The sequence below is a fragment of the Amblyomma maculatum genome, chromosome 8 (assembly GCF_055883805.1).
Source record: "Amblyomma maculatum isolate TAMU_Amacu chromosome 8, ASM5588380v1, whole genome shotgun sequence".
NCBI lineage: Eukaryota > Metazoa > Arthropoda > Arachnida > Ixodida > Ixodidae > Amblyomma > Amblyomma maculatum.
The window spans coordinates 52,367,706-52,388,868 of NC_139351.1; the positions used below are offsets into that span (position 1 = coordinate 52,367,706).

At 42.9% G+C, this 21,163-nt stretch overlaps 1 protein-coding gene and 1 long non-coding RNA gene across 4 annotated transcripts in view; one reads left to right on the plus strand and one right to left on the minus strand.

Moving 5' to 3' along the window:
• Positions 1 to 21,163, plus strand: part of LOC146181161 (uncharacterized) — a 114,980-nt gene that overhangs the window by 90,391 nt on the left and 3,426 nt on the right. Inside the window, exon 3 of one of the 3 annotated variants that reach the window (XM_084576283.1) lies at positions 11,766 to 11,878. The exons of 1 other annotated variant lie outside the window; for it this stretch is intronic. In XM_084576283.1, the coding sequence (XP_084432409.1) occupies positions 11,766 to 11,875 (110 nt within the window). In that variant the 3' untranslated portion in view covers positions 11,876 to 11,878. Of the gene's footprint in view, positions 1 to 3,181; positions 3,672 to 11,765; positions 11,879 to 21,163 lie in introns of those variants that run through there. One more of the 3 variants, XM_084576280.1, reaches the window with a different exon arrangement.
• LOC146181162 (uncharacterized) lies at positions 17,239 to 17,678 on the minus strand. The gene is made up of 3 exons (XR_014700172.1): positions 17,594 to 17,678; positions 17,391 to 17,512; positions 17,239 to 17,329 (listed from the first exon to the last, which is right to left on the minus strand). It is a non-coding gene; the product is annotated as an uncharacterized LOC146181162 (long non-coding RNA).

Here is a 21,163-nt window from a genome sequence, read left to right on the forward strand (position 1 = left end):
ATGAGAGGGAATTCCGGCGTCTAAATCTGTCAAAGCAAAAGCAATTTAAATCGTTAACATTACTGAGTGCTCGGTATTGCAAAACAAATAAATCTGATAACTCGCGGGATATGATATGCAGGATTTGATTTTCTGGTTATTAATTTCGGAAATTCGAAACGCTACTGTGTAAGTTGTTGGCAAAGAATTGCATAGAAAAACTATTTTTAGAAATGCACATTTCCCCGCTTATGATCGTTCGAAGCATCATTAACTTGCCAAGCAAAGAACCGAAAACTTTATTTCAGTAAGCAGAACTGAGAAAAATAAAAAAAAACTGTGTCAATAACGTTTTGCTTACCAACGCATCGCATGACTGCAATACCGCTGTTTCATTTACTGAAACGCTTGAGCTCATATACTCCTTTTCTGTCATCACAGTATATGTGCTACTGCAATGAGGAAGTCCATTCAGGTAGAAATCACCAATTTCAAATAAACAAAAAGCATGTTTGCAAATTTTAGCCATCATGTATTATGTCTCGGTCTCGAGGAAATGACACAATATTGAAAGCAAACGCTACGCACGCAAAACATACTTCCAGACAATCAACACAGTTTTTATCACTATTGTCAATATAATACTGTTTGCTTTTTCAAGCTACCGGTGACAGTTGTTCCATATTTTTTTATTTTAAATAGAATTCATGTTTTCCTAAGCCTGCTTCAGCATTCATCTAATTTTGTTAGGTTTCAAGCAAATATTCACAAAATTTACTGCAGCGCATTAGGGTAGTTTTCTGATCCAGTGTAGATTCGTAATACAAGCCTTTACGACATGCCATTTTTACCCTTTTTAAATTTCCGCTGAAGTATAACATTATTATTATGCTGCCAAGAAATGTGCCAGGGATTTGTTTTTTACCCATTTTCGTCATTCGCCAAATATTTAAATTTCTGATAATGTTTACCACAGCGACAATAATGATTTAAGTCCAAGAATTCTGTACTTGTAATTTTCGCTCTTAAATTCTAATAGCGGTAAGAGAATTATATAGCGGTCAGTGTTCAAGATAATAATATATATGTAGGTATATCGTTCTCATACCTTTTCCTTGAATTACCACTTTTAGTTAACATCCTTTCGTACCTAGTATACTAGAATTATCGCCCTTGAAATCATAAGTAGATTATATTGACCTTACGCAGCTCCAGAATGAAGAACACACTGCAGTGATCAGGTCACTGCTTTACTCCAAAGACCTGGGTCAGACCGTGTTGACAATAATTTAAACATTTTACTCGCACAGAAGTTCGGCACCACGTCGGGTTTTTGTTTTTTGTTATGAGTACTACCTTTACGCAACGTTACATCATAGAGCACATTCATTCGAAGAACACTGGCTATGTCCACTCCATCCGTTAGACAACTAGCCTATGAAACATACATCCACCCGAAAATAGAATATGCCGCCGCAATATGGAACCCCCACCAGGCCTACTTTATCCCGTCGCTCGAAGCCATCCAGAATCGTGCAGCACGCTTCATAACTTCCAAGTATTCTGCTCGACACAGCGTTACTGACTTGAAATCATCTCTCGGCTTTCAGCCCTTAGCGCTTCGTCGGAAACTTGCGATCATTTGTCTTCTGCATAAATTATATTTCTTCTTTCCTGTACTCCGAGAAAACTTATTACGCCCTCCTTTCCGCTCATCTCGCCGCTTATTTAACTCCCGTAGCATACAACGTTTGCATGGTTCCACAAACGCCTTCAATCAATCCTTCCTCCCCATCGCCATAGAGGAATGGAACAAACTTCCCGAAAGCATAGTTACCGAGTCTAATCCCTCCAAATTACTTACTGATCATTTCAACCTGTCATAGACATCTTGCGGTCCATTATTAGCAATCCGATTTGCGTGCACTGTAGTGTCAACGTCTAACTTTCTGTAATTCATCTTTTTGCTACTTTTGTTACTATAGTTGATTTTACTACATATCGTTACTTTGTTATGCCTTGCTACATGGTTATCTGTATTTTGTGTACACCGTATCGGTTGCCTTACTTTTCTTCTTCCCTTAACGTTTTTTTGTTTTTGTTTTTTTAATTTGTCAATGTTGTGCATTTTTGTATTCTTTTCCATTGTTTTTATGGGAATATATGACACTTTCTCACCGTTGTCTCCCCCCCCCCTTTATGTAATGTCCCTGATAGGGATCTTTAGGGGAATAATAAATAAATTATGATAAAGATGATGATGATGAATACGATATAGACTTTCAGATGTGTTTTAGGATGTGCTTTTGAAGCGGTTCTTTGTTTTTCTGCTCAATCGTCCTTTTAGCCCGTTATATTCTTGAATCTAGAAACGTTTCTATCAAATACGATCAAATGAGAGCTCTGCAGAAGACATCATATTATAAAATAATTTGCAAAGATATCCCTTCCTTGTTGCAGTGGCAATAAAGTGATATTTGATGTCATTTTTTATTCGTTTGATCAGTAATATGCTGATATTTCGAGATAAAGTTGGGGAGAGAGTCACGCTTTGCCCTTTGTTTTCTTGCAAGATATTTTTAATGGTTTTTATTTATATTTCTTAGTTTCAAAGGAAGCCGTGCATCTGTCTGACTTCAAGAAAAACAGATAAATCGAAACTTGACGTCTCAGAATAAAGGTACATATGTCATAGGTTTAGAACCTTACCGTAAATTAGAGTCCAGTTTGTTTACTGCACGAATGCCTAATTCGAAACTAGAGGGTACGGCACCGCCCTTAACGCTGCGCAAAAAGAGGCTGCAGCCGAGCTTTGGTGCGTAATCTGCGTAATTAGGAGCATGGCGAATTTTCGACTAAGCCGACAGTGTTTCGGCCGACCGAGCCCAATACCCTATCGCGTAAAACTGTGCGTGCAACTAAAGAAAGGACTAATATGCGTACAGTTGTTGCCATAACAGTGGACGTTGACATAGAACGCAGTAAATATACCCACTTCTATCTTCAATACTCAGAATTGGGTCACGTTTTATTACTAGATGATTGCAATAACCATGTTCGGTGTATTTTAGTATTCTGTCTAGAAATCGAGTATAATACAACGTTTTTCACCGTCAAGACAATTTTGATCATTTTATATTTATATATTGCTTCTGTGATGAATAATATTAACGAATATAGCAATCGCACTGGGTTTCTGCAGGCCGGCCACCAGTGATTCTTCCTCGAGGGCTTTTGACTCAACACCCGAAATTGCTTTCCTCACGTGGACCTCAATTCCCGTCCCCACAAATGGTATCGCCTCCAGCCCCACAGCAGCCAGTTGCTGAAATGCCACCGTTTTCATATTCTCAGTTTTCTGCTATACCAGTTTTTTCACCACCGAGTCCGATGGCTGCGTTTGAAAATGTAAGGCCTCAGTCTCCGTTACCGCCCGCTGAAACAACCGTGCCATTACCACCATGGGTACCAGCTTCACATCTGGAAGGCCCAGATGCAGGTGTACCGCTTGCAGGTTGGCCAGGGGCACGCGGAATGCCTCTAGCTATGATACATCAAGCCCATCAAGCCTGGCCACGCCAGCCATCAATTCATCAACCTCAGAGGCCTAGGAGGCCTCGTTCCGCTGCTTCGTCTCCACAGTTCCAGCCTCATGGATATCAACGACCACCTCAATAAAATCAAAATAGAGAAAATGCTCTATGCACGAATTTATGTATTTTACCCACAGGGTCCGAGGGCGTTACAAAGGGGAGTGGGATGCATACAAGCACAGAAACACAGCAATGATAAAGAGAAAGAAAATACAAGTATATATAGATATTCGAAATGCAGCAGGGATAAGCTCAATAAAGTTTTTGAGATAAAAGAGAAATATTCATTCAGATACAACCATAAATACATTCAATGGGAAACGATAGCTTAGCGAAATAAGTGATAATCAGAGGTACAAAGAATACTATGGGGAAGGTGATTCCAGCTTACACGTCCTGGGTGTGAATGAGTCACGAAAACATTTTGTGTGACAAAATGGAATCCCAATTTTATGGCGGTGATCAATGCGTTTCGATATATAAGATGGTCTTGTTATTAATCTGTCTTTCAGGTAGCTATTGTGATAAAGTTTAGGAAAAAGGCCTAATGACGCTACTGACCTACGGTGAGATAGAAGTGGAAGGGACAAACTTGATTTCATGGAAGTCGCACTACTTGTTTTGTGATAGAAAGTTGTTGTGTGGCTGTATAGAAAAATGAAACGAAAATGTACAGGCCTGCTACTGGATGTGTAGCTGAGCCACCTCCGCTACCTCGTGCCGACAGAAGAGAAAATAGAGAAGAACGAAAAAGAAGAGGCAGAAAAAGAGGCGCGCGCAACAGCCATCGTCCACCACCGAAGTGGTGGCAGGTGCAATAACGGCCTACAACAGATAAAAATTCGGTGGCAGGCTAGCCCCAGCAGCAAGCGACGGTGACCTACCTGTCCCAGCCCTATCAGGGCCAAGAACCGCCACCCTTAACCTCATTCCACACAAATTCTAGCCTTGTGATAGAAAATATAAAGCGACAGGTGCAGTTCTGCACAGCCTCCATTTCGGACACAAGTGAATCTCTACCGGGGCTCCAAACAGAGGATGAATATTCCAATTTCTAACGTGCCAATGTTATATAAAGAGATAAGTTTAATGAAGACTATGAAATACAGAGGTAATGTTTAGCATTTACTAACAATTGCTGATAAATTGCAGTTATCACATCGGAAAACTGTACAACGAAACAGAAGTATCGGAAAGGTTTATGAACCAACGTCGGACTGAAAATATTTCTAAGCTGTTGTTGACTTTGAGCAGTAAAGTTATAATTCTCGCCTGACATCAGATAACTTTAATACTTGAAGATTCCCAGTTAGGAGGTGTTATGTAAGGGTGGATATACGTACAAATATTTTCTATACAAAATAAATATAATAATGTTTAAATATGGCAAGTAAACAAATACAATATACGAATGGGCAGGTGATTTAAGCAATGTCGTGTAGAAGGCCATTCAGTCTTCAGCTGAGCGAGGAAAGAATGATGCTGAAAATGCTGTAGTATGAAATTGTTGACCGGTAACTAGCAGGTGTAGACCAAGGTGGGTGAAATGCGTGTCAGAGGGCTGATGTAAGGCTTAATTTGGAGTGAGCTGCAAACACATGCTGCTGATTCGACGACGAAATGCAAGATATGTTAGACCGGACGATAGCTTTTAAAGATGAAATACTGGCATTGTAGGAATAGCGGGAATGAATGAACCAAGCGGTTCGATTTTGTAGGGACTCAAGTGAAGTTATGATAGATTTGGGTTTGGACTCCAGATGGGGGAGGCATATTCTAGCGTTGTCCGTATCAGTGATTCATATGCGAGAAGGTCTACATCTGTTAGTGCGTGGCGCAAGTGCCGCGTTAAAGAACCAAGATATCTTTTAGCTGATGATAAGATGTTGGTTACTTGCGCATTGCAGATTAGACTTAGATATTTCTATGATTTGGCTAGTCCTACTCCGATGCCTGTGATTAGGTTGGGGAAACGAATGGGGTTGCGTTTGCGGTAGAACGACATGTGCTTATATTCAGCTGGGTTGCGTTCCACAACCGATTGGCTGCACCGTTCTTATACACAGGTTAAGTCGTTTTGAAAAGCTAGCTGAAGAGATCTGTAAGTAACCATGCGGTATACGCCGCAGTCATCGGCAAACATGCGGATTTTTGAAGTAAAATCCAGTACCATGCCTGGTGTTACTGGAATGTAATTGGAAGATTGGTTATCAACATAAAGAAACTGCTTGCATTGTGTGAGAATTCATATATCCATTCTAGTACATAATGGTATAACTTATAGTGCTGAAGCTTGGTATCAAGCGTTTGTGAGGCACTTTGTCAAAAGCCTTAGCAAAGTCCAGAAAAATTGCGCCAGTTTAAATGTTAGAATCGAGTTTCATATGCAGATCATGAACGAAAATGGCTAATTGTGTTTCACAGGACAGAACGATCTCTTACCAAAGCCGTGCTGTGAAGCTTGAAAAACATTATTCCGGTCAAGAAATTTCAATATGTGAGAATAAATGACATGTTTCGTGACTTTGCATGGTGCACTAGTTAAAGAAAAAGAACGGTAGATAAGAGGTGATTCTTTGTTACTTGATTTGTAGACTGAAATAGTCTTTACTACTTTCCAGTCTATGGGTATCTTGTGCGAAGTATTACCGACAAGTAGTGAAAGGTATAATGCGCAGACCTGCGGGGTTTAATTTGAGTGGAGATATAATTTCATCAGCACCCGTTGAAGATCACAACTTTATATTTTCAATGACATAAGCAATCTAATGTTGAGAAAATGAGGTTGGCGGCATTGGGGATATCGAATGAGTAGCAGCGGTAGATAGGGACACTCAATTTCTTAAGAAAAAAAAATGAATAAAAACGAAGTGTTAAACAAGTTTGCACATTCTACGTCGCTGACTTCCTGCCATAGTGTATTAGTAAGAGGGACAGTTCGTGTCTGTTGAGGTTCAATACTTGTCAGAATTTTCACAGATTGTAGATTCTAAATTCTAGAGGGCATCGTATTCAGATATGTGGCGCAAATAAACACAAACACAGGAGAAGATACACAGCACACGCGCAGCACAGCAGTGCGCGTGTGCTGTGTATCTTCTCCTGTGTTTGTGTTTATTTGCACCACATATCTGAATACGATGATGCACCAACTTGCCCCTCAAGCCGTTATCTAGAGGGCAGTTTGGTCTATACATCACGAGGCGGTGAAAGCCGTTATAGCGCGGCGGATCGTAGTCCTCGACTACGGCACCTCTATCTTCCTCTCTTTTTTCACTCCCACCTTCCTCCCTTTACGGCGTGGCACATGTGGCCTTGTAAAGCTGTGACAGATACTGTGCCTTTTGTAACTTGTAAATCAATTCGAAATGCCGCTGATGCCTGTTGTACTGACGCCCTCTAGACATCTGAGTCTGCTTCTGTTTGCTGTGTGCTGCGGCGTTCGAAGAAGCGGAAAATGAAGGGTGCCGCATGGACACCTGGATCAGACGCCCGGCGAGGTCATCTTCGCCTATGCATGAATCGTCTAGTCACGTCTTGACCAGTCTTGAGGGTACATGGCGCGCCCTTTGTCGACACATCCAGCATTCCATTGAACGCATCAAGCTCACCCGGATTGTATAATTCGTTTACAGGAAATTGAAGGCACGGTATCTGTCACTAGCGGAATGCCGCTATCCTCAACGGTAGACAGCGGGAGTTATGATGACCGTTTCACGATCCGGGGCATGGCGCAGATGGTAAAGCTCTCGGCTGGGGATCAGAGAGATAGAGGCTTGATTATCAGTGGAAACAAGGTTTATTTGTTTATTTTTTAGCTGTCCAGCTGAAAAGTGTTGCACCCTGCGCCTTACATACTCTGTCGACAGCTCGTGCTGACAACAATGAGGCATTAAAGGTTTTCGCGATAATATCCTGGCCAGAAGGGAAAATGTTTGGGCGTGTTGGTTCATCGTCGATTCTCGCGAGGTCTCTTCCAAGAAATGTGCATTAGCGCTAGGACAGATTTTAGACACATACCCTCTGCTGTATAGTACTTGTTCCACGTGCATACGTTGAGGCGCGTTTAGATTCATGGATTAGGCGCTTTTTGTTATTTTCAAGCCTTTTTAAAGACTTAGTGAACCATGGCTTATTACCGTTTGCACAAAATGTTGCGGGAATAAATTTACACTCTTGTTCTAGAATTTTAGTTCTGGAAGTCAGCCAGTTTTCTCAGCCTGTTTCAAAGATCGAAAAAAAGTCTGCAGTTGGTTATTGATAGCTCCTTTTAAGCTCTGCTATGCAAGCATATCGTTGTATGGTAACGTTGTCGTAACACTGTGACAAAGGCTAAAATGGCTTGCAATACTTTGTGGTCGCTAATTTTGTGAGGTAGGTGAGGGTTGATAAATTTTCAGGGTGATATGTTAGTATTAAGTCCACAATTTAGCAGATTCCCGTGATGCGTGCCGGTTTTGTTAATAATTGGGCGAGGTAGTCGTTATTTGCCACTTAGTCGCGAAGATTCGGTTGTTGATAGAGGTCGGTAGTAAACACCTAGTAAGAATGTTATAGAAGCGGAACGGCAAATAACCCACAATATGTCAAGGTGAGACTTGATGTTAATGATAGAACATGATGGCTCCGTCTCTGGAGTTTTTGCTACCTTTCCGAAAAATGTTAAACTTATGTAAGTTGTCCAAAACGTCTATGACACTTACAGTTTTGTTAGCTACGTTTCGGTGAGTGTGAACATGCCGCTAACGGATAAGGAAACATTATCAGATATCTGTTCGCGCTTGAGGAGGTAACTGCGATTGTTTGTGTAGGATATGAAAAAAAGACAAAATGAGAAGTTTATCACGAAGAATATTGTAAGAACATTTAGCTGTATGTCAAAGGGTCTATTGCTACGAGATTGTGTTTACTGCCTGGGCTGTTTCATCAAAAGTGTAACCCTTCGAAACAATGTGCAGCGTTTTGTATAGCGGTGAACATGCTTTAGTTGTGCTTCGAGCGAACGCGATTAGCTGTGTGCGCTCTACACGGAGAGGGCGCGAAAGGTCTTCCCCTGTGTTGCAACCAGTCCACTTTAGAATTGTACCTTTAGAGATGATTAATTCTGTAGTTTTAAAAAAGATAATGTTAACTATTATTGGGCGAAACTGACTGATAGAGTGGCATCCCAGGCGATGAGCATGATCAAGGTCTTTTGGGTAGAAAGGTAATTTGATTGTTTCAGTGTTAGTTTGAGTGAGGTAATTTGAGGACCACGTTTTCGGATTGCGAAGTTTGAGATGGATTGTCATCTGTAATGTTATGAAAGCTTAAATTCTTACGACGTGAACGATATTCGGCATTGTTAATGCGGGCTTCGATTTTAGAGATCTGACTTGTAAGCTGACTGGATGATGATAAACTGATTTTTATGGCGCAAGGGCATCTAAGGAAAAAGTTAGCTGACTGGTTTTTGTTCTTATCGTGTCTACGTCGGCAAGTAGGGCTAGGAAGACGATGTTAATTTTCAATGTCAGCTAGTTTCTTGCTTAGGTCGGAAATGTTTTGTTCCGAAGACAGCAGCTGGCTTCGCAGGCCCGCACCTCACTGATTAGCTGACATTTACCGACTGACAGCTTTTTCAGCTGTTCGAGGACTTTGTCAGGGCTTGGGTTCAACTCGACACATCCAGGCAACAATAACATTGAACGAACGATATTAGCACAATATACGGCAATAGGAAGGCAGCGCCGGTGGCTAGAGCACTGAAGACAATAAATGCTTTTTTTTTGCTAAACGGCAGTGAGGTTAACTAACCTGCATGGCCAAGATCAGTGGGTTCGTGACCGCAACGTCGCACAGCCACCAAGCGCACGTGGCGCTTTGCGCGAGTACTTTGAACGTTGGGGTTTTCAAAAGGAAGGTCTTGGTACTATATTGCAAAAACCAGCGTCTCCAGTGCGAAACCAGTAAGATTTTCGCGCTGGTTTTGCACTGGATCTGCTGGGCATGCTGGAGGTCTGCGATATTCACTGGAGCAGTAACGGGAAGACACTGGCTGCACTGGTGCGATGGGAGAAAAACGCTGGAATTAGACTTTAGACGCTGGGTGTGTCGCTGGCATCTGCGATGCACTGGGAGAAGCGCTGTATGTGCGCTGGGCCGCACTGGTCCCAGTGCCCCAGTATAGCCGGTGCGGCCTGCGGCGTCAGCCGGAGTAGCATCCCTCAGGGGCCAACAGGGCAACAGCGTACTCGCAATCGACCATCGGGGCGCATATGAAAAATATGGTTCAAGCAAGCGCTTTTTGCTGCGTAGTCATGCGCATTTGTAAGAAAACAAAGCCAGTATCTTTTTTTTTCTAGAGTTTCCATGTTTCGATAGGTCATTTCGAGCGTTTCGAGAGAGACCACGACCCCCGTGCCTTTATCTCATGACACACTGACGATTAACGCACAACTAAAGCTGGAATTGAATAATGTGGGCTACCATGGATAATCAACTTCACAGCTTATCTTAAGGACACTCAAACACAATTATTACTGCCAAAATGTTCAATGCGGGCTCAATCGCAGGCGAGCGTAGCCTACACCACGGCCGAGTATAAACAGCAGAAAGAAAAACTAAAACGAGGAAGAGAGTAGTTTAGCGAGCGATGGGCCCATGAGAGAAAAAACAAGAACATACAGCTCTTGTAACGCATAATATTTGGCGTGTTTCTCAAGCTTTTGCGCTCCTACTTACTCTGCGTATGAAGCAGCCGAGCCCTCGGTCATCGCAACGCTTCACGAAATGTTTACATACAAATAAGGTTTAGTTACACGCAATATAGGGTCATCGCTGCGGCGCTTGCCGGTATTGAAGCTTGGTCGCACTTTTTTCCTTGAAGGTTTGTGCTAAAGCTCCGTGTTCAGCGAAAATTACGCCCACGGTAGCAGAGCACCACCGAAGGGCCGGCGTTGGTAAATTTGCCAGCGATGTCAAACTCCACATGGGAAAATGATTCCAGTGCACAAAATAGCGCGCATAGGCTCCCGGAACATTAGTTGCAAGTCGTGAGAGCAGACAGCAAGCTCCAATGATCAAGAAGTTGTAAATGTTACAGCGGTAGCAATGGCCTGTAGACTGCGAAACACGAAGTCCCAACCTTATAAATACCGGTCATGACACAAAATACAACAATATTTCAAAACAACGCAGTTCCTGGCGTGGCCGAGTGGTTAGCGTGCTCAGCTTGTGATTGAAATGTACCTAGGGACTGAGTTCGAAGCACGCTTGGTGCACTCATTTTTTTTTCTTTTCTTTTTTACTTTTTTTTAGTTTTTTTTTATGTACTTGACTTGTTTTGTTTCTTTTTACTTTTTAAATTTTATCCCACGCCTTTTTTTTTTCTCCGGGCGAACAGTGCCGCCAGTGCGAAGCGGCCCAGTATGCCGCGTCCCAGTGCGCCCAGTTTCCAGTGTCATACTGGGACCATAATCAGGTATGGCGCTGGCGCGCTGGGCCCAGTGGCACTGGTTTTTGCAATAGGATGGTAGAATGTTCGTTTGGAGCATTTGATACTTTATTTGCTGCTGATTGCGCCTCGCAGTTCGCCTATTCATTGCCTTCAATGTCTGTGTGTGCAGGCACCTAAGAAATCGTCGGTCTGAAGTGCATCTTGAGACTGAGGTCATCATAAGACGCTAATAAATCACCGGTTATTCTAGAGTACTTTGACGGACCCGAGATCACTCGTCTGCACGTTTCATAAGCGCTAGACGCGTCCTTGAAGAGATAGAGTCTGTGCCTGGAATCATATTTAGGAAAGGTTTGAAGGTCCCACTGAGCAGGAATTTAAAGGTCTACAAGTGCTACTTCCACAGTGTCGACGTCATCGATGATGGGCAGTGTAGACGTGTTTACCACACGATGGGGGACATCTACCCTCGCCACCGTCTGCAAATATTTGGGAACATCAGTGTCGCTGTTATTGGCATCACTTGCGGGAAGTATCGTCTCTGCCATATCAGTATATAATATTGCATTAGTAGCTTTTGGTTTGTTAGCTAGGCTGCGGCTATGCGCCTTAGTGAAACGCTGGTGGCGCTCCGAGTTGCATAGCGAGCAGCCATTTTCCAGACAATGATCTGCCATCTGTCAGTGCAATTGCCAGAGCACAAGGCGGATAACGATGATCATTTGAAGAGCGCAATATGTTTTTTTTCCCTCTAGGACGTACCGGCCAGCTGGGGAACAGCGTGGACGATTATTTTAGGCGATATTTGCCTGTTAAGCAATCTCCGCAATCAGATACCTACTGCTCTTCGCGTACAGCTCTTTGAGAGGTATGTGTTTCGGCAGACCCATGACAATGCGAATGACATCTCGGTTGAGCTTTCAAGGTTTGCAGACTCTCTATTTTTGATAGAGAACACGTTGAATGGAAACCACTTAGTCTCTGCAACACTGAAGGGACTCAAAGAAGCTTCACTGTTCCACCAGCCTAGAAGCTTACACGAGCTTCACAGATTGATCGCTTGGGTGTTTGCTCGAAACCCGGTTGGTGAGGCGACACCTATAAATACATTCTCGCATTTGGCCTGCGTCGATATGGAAACGTTGAAGGGGCCCTAATGAAGCATTTCCTTCCCCTCTTCTACATGTCGAGAGTCCGTAGGTCTACACCAGTGTGCATCCAGTCAGGATGGAATTCATGTTCACCACAGATCTTTCGCACCATTGCCTTAAGCGGTATGCTACCTTAGTATCTTACAGTTGAGAAAAAAATGCTACAATATTAAACTAATATTAGTCTGCAAAAATTTCAGCTCGTAGCCTTTAAGTCGCCTTCTTAAATTGTTAGGCAGGGAATGTGGATACATAGGGCATTATAATCACGCAGGCTCTAAGCGCTTCGCCATTCTGAAGATACGTTGAGTCATTCAAAGAACTCGGGGTTGGAAGTCAGGACTTCATAAATAGCCTGAAATAGCCCATGCGCTTCTGCAGAATAGCAAGAGAGTAAAATAGGAAAGGTTCGCACTCTTTAGGTGTTTTTAACTCCTCAATGTTCATCATTCATGCGCTTCTGCAGAATAGCAAGAGAGTAAAATAGGAAAGGTTCGCACTCTTTAGGTGTTTTTAACTCCTCAATGTTCATCATTCCAAAAAAAAAATTTCTCCTCCCCTGTTTGGATGGCAGGCAAAGATATAACTGCCCTTTCTTAAGAAAACCTTTTAGAGCTTGAATAAGCTTCCCTTAAGAGGTAAGGGCACAACGCCTACAACACCGCTATTTACTGTGTGGTTTTTATTTTTTGTTTAACTTAAAATAAGTATTTCTTCGATATGAGTACACACTGCAAACACGCTTATTTTGTTTATACGCATTTACGCAATTACAAACCAATAAGGTATAATGTATTTACTAAGGTAATCGCTAATAGAATCAGGACAACCTTAGACTGCAATCAAGCAAAGGATCAAGCAGAGTTTCGGAAACGGTTCTCTACTAACGATCATATCCATACCATCAATCAGGTGATAGAAAAATGATCGGAATATGACCAGCCCTTATACAAAGCATTTATTGATTACGAAAAAGCATTTGACTCAGTTGAAACCTTGGCGGGGATGCAGGCATTGCAAAATCAGAGGGTAGACGAGCTGTACGTGAAAGTGCTGGAAGATATATATAGTGGCTGCACAGCAACCATAGTTCTGCATAAAGAAAATAACAAAATTCCCGTAAAGAAAGGTGTTTGGCAAGAAGACACGATCTCCCCAGTACTATTCACAGCTTGTTTAGAAGAGGTATTCAGAGACTTGGAATGGGAGCAGTTAGGGATAAGGGTAGATGGAGAATACCTCAGTAATCTGCGATTTGCTGATGACATTGCTTTGCTAAGCAACGTCAGAAATGGACATGGGCAGGACATGTGGTGCGAACAGAGGATAACCGATGGTCGCTGAAGGTAACAAACTGGATTCCAAGGGAAGGAAAGCGTAGCATGGGGTAGCAGAACATTAGGTGGGCGGATGAAATTAAGAAGTTCGCAGGGGTCAAGTGGATGTAGCTAGCACAGAACCGGGTTAAGTGAAGAAATATGGGAGAGGCCTTCGCCCTGCAGTGGGTATAGTCAGGCTGCTGCTGCTGCTGATGATGATGGTGACTATTGAAATAGCGAGTACGCTAAACACAATTGCGGTTGGATGCGTCTGCTGACGAAACTAACCACCGGCCAGCAGGCCCCTTCCAAATCATCGTCTGCTCTGGCGGTGAACATTGTGACGATGTCAAAAGTTGTGACAACAATCGGCCATCGCTGGGAAGCTCCCTAATGAAATAAAATGCTGCGGAAAGCTAGTGGAGTATAATTTATGTAGTTACATTTCTTTTAAGAATCCTGACTGATGAGCGTTAAATTAAAGCTGCAATTTGAATACTGTACTTCACACGCTCTAAATAACAGCCACTGTACAAATTGGCAGCACGAAGTCTTCTCAGCTTCTTTCACCTGTTACTAAAAAGATATCCTCATATAAAATCTTTTCTCTGCTTAGCTATACCAAGAATAGTGCTCTCGTGTAGGACTGCTACTCTTTATGTTATGATAAAATTGTAATTAATACTAGAAAACGGGATACTAACGGGAAATTTGACTCAGAAACAACGCATAATAATTTATATGACAGTAATACGTAAATAATATACCCATGAATAAAATTCTTAAATTTATTTTCTTGGACGATGATTTGGATGACCCAAAACACGTGCCACGATTCACTATCGTCACAAGGGTGTGCTCGCGAAAATAATAGGGTTTGTTTGTGGGGGAAAACAAAATATTTATACAGCTTTCCAACTGAAAGTAGAAGTTGTGTTCATATCCAGAAATCGCATAATGCAAAACATTTAGGATTACATTCATATGGGCTTTGTTGTTTACATCCTACAAAATTACCAGGTTACTGCTATATTAGGCAGCAGAAATGAATTTCGTTTGCTGCTTCAGAGCTGGCTTCCTCAATCAGGTTTTTGCATTTTTTTTAAATTTTACTTTCTCTCTTCGTGGCTACTTTCTTTTGCGTATTTGTTGTTTAATCTAGGCAATTTGTTTGTAAGCTTTTTTACAAAATTGTAGTAAATTATTTTCTGTAAAATTTTACATTCCCTTTTTTTTAGTCTTCCAAAATTTTAACCCTGGAATATGCGATACTTTTTTTACTTCTCGAAATTTTTGACTTGCATAGAGTTTTTATTTGCAGCCTCCCCACTATCCATAAGTACAGCTGCTGTTTGATATAAAAGTGAAACTTCACAGTTTTTACACATTTGCCTAATTAGGCCCACACATTTCTTCGGAAGAGAACTTCATAACAGCAGCTTTCCAGAGAGCATCAAATGTAAAAAATAATAAGAAGTTTTTTGAAGGATAAGGCAAATATCCCAGTAATTTCCCCGTAAACCAATTATTTTGGTACTTAGCCCGAAAATGTTTTGCGTCCACTTTTGACGATTTGACGTAAGCAGCCCAGACAGATTTCGAGCAATGCATATTCTATCTGTGCATTCCCTTACACAGGTATTTTCAATACTCAAATGGAATCACTGAACATTTCTGCATTAGACTAGAAGGATTCAATATAAGAAGCCCTCTATTAAAAAAATTAAGGTGCGTTCAATTCAGCTCTCAACAAGGAGGGCGTGCAAATATTTCGGTGGCCTAAATGTTTTGAAGAGCAAGAACACTACTCTTAAGATTTCGCTAATACCACGTCATGAAAGCAAACTATCATCCTCTAATTACGTGATATTGAAGAATCGAAACTATAGCGCGAATAAAGACAAGAGAAACAACGCAGGACAGACGCTTACTTCTCACCGATGCTGAACCATCTAGCCCAAATCAATGTTCCACGTCATAATTGGCGTTCAATAGCGAAGCGCTCAGTGAGACCGCCATGCGAGAGCTTACCATATTGTAGGCTGAAGATTTCTGGAGCGAAGGACGAGATACCTCATACGAATTTAGGCAAGCAAAAATCAGCCAGCAACGGCTTCACGTGCCACAGTCAGCTGCCGAGTTTATTTTCTTCCTCCAGAGACCGAGCCTTGCCACGTTCTTGGCGCAGACAGAGGAAGACGGTACGTGAACCCCTAGACTGAAGATTGAAAGCCTTCTGAAGGTCGGTGGCACAAAAGGGGCAACGTGCAGCCGGAGACCCTGAAAGGGAGGTTGTCGAGGTCAGCTATACACGCCCATGATCTCATTCATGTCGGCTGAAGACGGTCGGAACTGAAATTTTCTTGAAGGTCATATTGCAGTAGGATGCCAGTTTTTGGAGTTAAATGAATGACGCGTTTACCAGATACTGTTCCCAAGGACGCGGGATCGAATCCCGGCCTCGGCGGCAGCTTTTCGATGGAGGCGAATAGCAAGGCGCCCGTGTGCTGTGCGATGTCAGCGCACGTTAAAGAACCCCAGGTGGGCGAAATTACCGTAGTCATCCACTACGGCGTCTCTCATAGCGTGAGTTGCTTTGGGACGTTAAACCCCACAAACCAACCAAACCAACCAACCAGACAGCATCGCGGAAGAGAAAAACGTTTAGAAGTAGCTAGATCAAGGTGTGCAAAAATGACATTTGAGCAAAGTCTATAATTATGTACACGAGGCACTGGCAACACTGAGCAACTGTCTCAGAGTCGGAAGAGTCAGTGTTATTCGACGGAACCACACTAATTTCCTAGCCGATTACTATGAGGAATGAGGCGCCAGATAGCTTGTCGCTTACCATGAAGAGGCGGCTTGAACAATGGGAGAAATCACCTGCCGCTGTCAGTCATCTCTGTGGGTGTTTCCAGGAGGATCTGAATTTCTAGTCGTGATATCGAAACCGACGGTGGTACCAGAGGAAAGCGGTGGGTTGGGGTCGGAGTTTAAATTGAGCGCGTAGGAGAACTGTGGCTGGGAAGAAGTGGCTGGTATTCATTGGGTGAACGTCGGAGTGCGCTGACTGAGATAGTGAGCTCCTCGGTATGTTCCTTGAGGCCTGAAATTGCCGTGTCTGTTGACGGCCAGACAGCAGGATTTGACGGGCCAGCGACCTTGTTTTCCTAACGGCGAGCTCCACCAGGCGATCGAGGGTGATATAGCGCGTCACTTTATAAACAAGGCGAATGGGTTGAGGAGGCGTTGAGCAAAGAGGTACCGAGGGAACGTAAAGAGTGTAGAAACGAGAAGCTGCCGCATCCGGCACAAGATTTGAGAGAGCTGCTCGTCGCCATGACGCTCATGGCAACCAACTGCTCGAGGCGGCCGCGCTCGGACAGCATCCCAGTCAAGAAATCCTACTGAAGTACTACAAAAAATACCTGTAGTCTGACGTCAGTCATATTTTTCGGCATGCCCTAATTATGTTACCTGTCTTGTGTAGTATTTCTGTAATTTGTATTGTGTAGTGTGTAGCATTTCTGTATTCTGTCTTATGTAGTGTGTCGCATGTCTGTAGTCTGTCTTTTGTACTGGTCCCCTGCTATAGTCTGTCTCATGCTGTGTAGTATTTGTGTAGTGTGGCTTATTTCTGTAGTCTGTCTCATCAAGTAGTCGCTGTTGATCTATTAACATGCAGTTGCGGACCAGCATCCAGCTCTGTTCATTCCATGCATTCCTAAGTATGGTCATGCACAAAAACACCTTACTTGAAACAAAATGATTTATTAGCACAACCCATTCTCCCAGCTGATGAGTGCGTCGCTTGCTTTTCTTGCGCAGGTATTCAGCATGCCCTAGCTGATGAAAAAAGAGATAGAGTCTTAGACTGCATTCCCATAATAAACAGACGTAAACTTACAGAACTCATAAGTACAACGGGTCAGCAAAATGTCACCTAGCTGTGCAGGCCACTGCAGAATCCGGGAGACATCTGCTGACTTCGAGAGAGCACACATTTCACATGAATTGCGTAGCTGAAAACTGCACCATTTTATAAGTATATTATGCTCCTTGATAACAGGTAGTGAACTCTCACTTATCCTGATCTTGTTAACTCGGTACCTTTGTCAACTTAGGCTCTCTGTACGGTCCCAGCAAAGTGTGCGTAATCCGATGGTGTCCAATGCTTGTTGCTCGGAGGCCAATCTGAGAACCAATTAAATGCATCATGATAGCTAACAGATAAGCATAAGCTGATTATTGCATTTAACGCCACACACGTTAAAGTATAAATACTCGAACTTCGAGCTCATTCGGTGCAACAGAAAGTTTTAAATTTAATTTTATTATTAACATCGAATGCTGATGTCACAAGGGGACCCTGTGCCGTCTGCACACACTCATGCGCTCCTTGGATGGTGGTCACTGTTTTTTTTCTTCAGCAAAAATATTTTATTCACATATTCTCGTTTCATGAGAAGCCTTCACTATAATATTTGATCTTAGTGATCCTGAGACTTGTTTTGGCTTCGTCTCAAGATTGCCAAAGAGGCCGAAATCGAACGGGCTCATGCTCTAAAATTTAGGCATGGCATTAGAAGCATATTATTCTTACATTATGAGAATTAGCTTGTTTTAGCAACATGAGCTCCTGCAAATAAAAAGACACTTGTCCAACGTTTCCTTCCGTCATGTACATGCGCCGCGAAAGTGGGGAGGAGTTAGCGTTATGCTCCTGATTGCTGAGCTTTTGCCGTCCCTCTTTCGGCCCAAAAACTAAAAGTGAATCTCAAATAAGCATACCCTGACGTGAGAGCGTACATTGCGACATTAGAGGAGCAGACAAAACTTTTAAACGAAGCGGTACCTCTTGACCTGCTGTTATATGCCCGTCTGAGACTTTACTATTTTAAGGTGGTAAAGCATTTATTCAAAACTAAGCTCAGTCTGACCACAGCCAGCGCACGAAAGCATGTGCCACCATCACCGCTTTAGACCGGTCATTGCAAAACCCAACGCAATTCGATTGTTCATCACTGCATGCCGGCACCGAACAAGAGCCTCCTCGTCGCCACTGTCTCAGTCTCGCCTCCACTGCAGTCACGCGCATCACTACGACCGACACCCGACCCACACCTTGCGTTTTTATAGTGCTTCCCGAGCAAATAACTCCTGTGGGCTTCAACGTAAGCATGCATACAGCCTTTAGTATTTATTGTGTGAACCCTAAACTCCGACAGGAATACCCCGATACGCGGATTACGGGGGCGCCCCCATCGTGTTTGTTTACATAGCTTTTGTAATGACTCGATTTTAGTGCTCGTTCACACATTGTAAAATTCAAGCTGAACTAGCAATACCAGAACTATTCACTTATTTTCATACTGGTAACAATTTTATTTGTTCAAAAACTAGAATTATGCTGCAAGAAGCGCCGTGGATGCTGCGTCCCCTGCCTGCGCTAAATATACACACAAGCTGCGCCGACAGCTGCTGGCTGCGCTCACTAGACAGGGTCACATATCTATGCTTTCTGCTGAATGTGTAGTTGCCCCGTGATGTAAGCAATAATCGATTTCGGGTCGGTACTGCCAGAACTACACTCGATGGCCACATGCAATCGCTGAAGCTGATGAATGCGCGTTCCGTAATCGCCTAAACTCTAGATCCGAACTCCGCCTACTCACGCTAAGCATACTCATCGCTGAGCGGGCCAGCAGTTCAACACCGACATTTCTGGCCAAGGTCTTTGCTGACGACAAGGGGGAACCTATAAACTGTAGCTTTTTTCTTGCCTTTCTCTAACACGGTTAAGCTACAGGCAAGCGCAGCTGTTCAGACCGTTCACTCATATCGGGCGTCAAGTTCTCGCTCGGCCTCCGATCCGACCAAGACAGATCGGGCGACCGTCTGCTGATCAGTTCCGCTGGCGTCGCGGGACCCGAAACCCTCACACTAGACGGTTGGTGACCGTTTGTTATGCTGGCGTCATCACTGGTGTAATGCAAAAGATCAGTGAGTCGATAAGCTAAGGATTATAAAATCATTCAGCCCACTAAATGTAACCGTGCCTTATGCTTAATAAAATATGCCTTACTTTATAGCGTTTTCATGTGGTAACACCTTCATTAAGCACTTCTGCATGAGAGACGACCACTGTGTTAATCACCCCCCCCCCCAAAAAAAAAAAGAAAGAGCCTTTTATATTGCAGCCTGCATTGCAGACGATGCTACGCCGCGTATCCTCAGTGACGTCACACGAGCATTTCAATATGGTGATCGCTCTGAGTGGGAGGAGCTTCCCAATTCCAATTTCTATTGCGTTTTTTTGTAATATGCGCCGCTAGCTAGGCCATAAAACGTAGCTAGTAGAATCATATTCCTGTATATTATTCATAAAAGTAGAAAACGGCAGTACAATGAACGACCCTTTCATCGCTCATTTATTAAAGACCTTAGGCATTCGCAACTCCTAGCTTTGATCTATTGAATGCTCGCCAGATAGTGGTGGAAGACATGCATGAGAGGCGTTAGGAGTTTTTTTTGCCTACTGCCTTGTAGTTGGCTGACTGTATAGCAACAGGTGATGCTCCTTTTGCTCACTTCTCACTGACAACATATCAGAAGAGCTCAACAAGGACGAGAATCAATAACTGCTACCGTTGTGCCGAACAAATTATAACCGCCAACCACTTAATTGTGCCTAAATTGGACAAAAGGATCACACGTGACCATGACAAGATATTTACCGCCACAGGTCAGAGTACTTCTGTACCAGGTACATTGCCACCTCTTGTGGCGCTTCTGAAGCTCACCGGCAGGGCAGGCCTTCCTCATCAGATACTGCCAGAAGGAATTTGTAAAATTAGGTTATAGGTAATATCAGTGTGGTTAAATATTAATATTACAATCTGAGGCCAATGGACTTGGTACAAAGCTACTAACACTCACGCTTAATAGTACAGTGCATATACAACATGAAAAGCAATATAGGAACAATATGAAAGCAAGAAGAGCAATGCAGGCAACAACAATAACCGATACAATTCGACTATTTGCATGATTAATGTAAGGGGATTGGGAATTATTACCATGAACAAAAAAAGCTTTCATGAAATTAAAAATTGTAGCGCGGTTTGAACTATACTACAGAACCTAGTACAATAGGGGTTGCATCAATTATCGACATCATAAGGCTGGTTAATTCCACTATAGGACAAAGTTCTGCCCCACTGATTTTCACTTAACACTGTTTTCCTCTAGCTGCAGCATTCTGCCAAGTTTCAAGCATATTAACCATATCCCCTTACTAAATACTTTTCTATCCGCCGCTTATAATTTACTCCCCTCCGAAACCGCTTTGCGACTCAAAGTGACCATAAGCTTCTCTTTTGATTGCATGTTGTGGCGACTAGGCAAGGTAATAAATTTTCTTTTTGTAGCACCAGTAGCTTTTTACTTCCTAGTTTGAGTGATTTACAATTACATTCGAGTTGACTTACAATACTCCACAAGACCTTTCACATTGTGAATAGCATGCCTTTTCCCCTACTATCTCTTCTTGCTGATGGAAGAACCAGTTTCATACCTACAATAGATTGCTGCTCTAGGACGCAGGTTTAATCCTGGTCATGGCAGCAGCATTTCAGCAGAGGCAAAACGCAAGAAGCCCATGTACTCATATGCTACAGA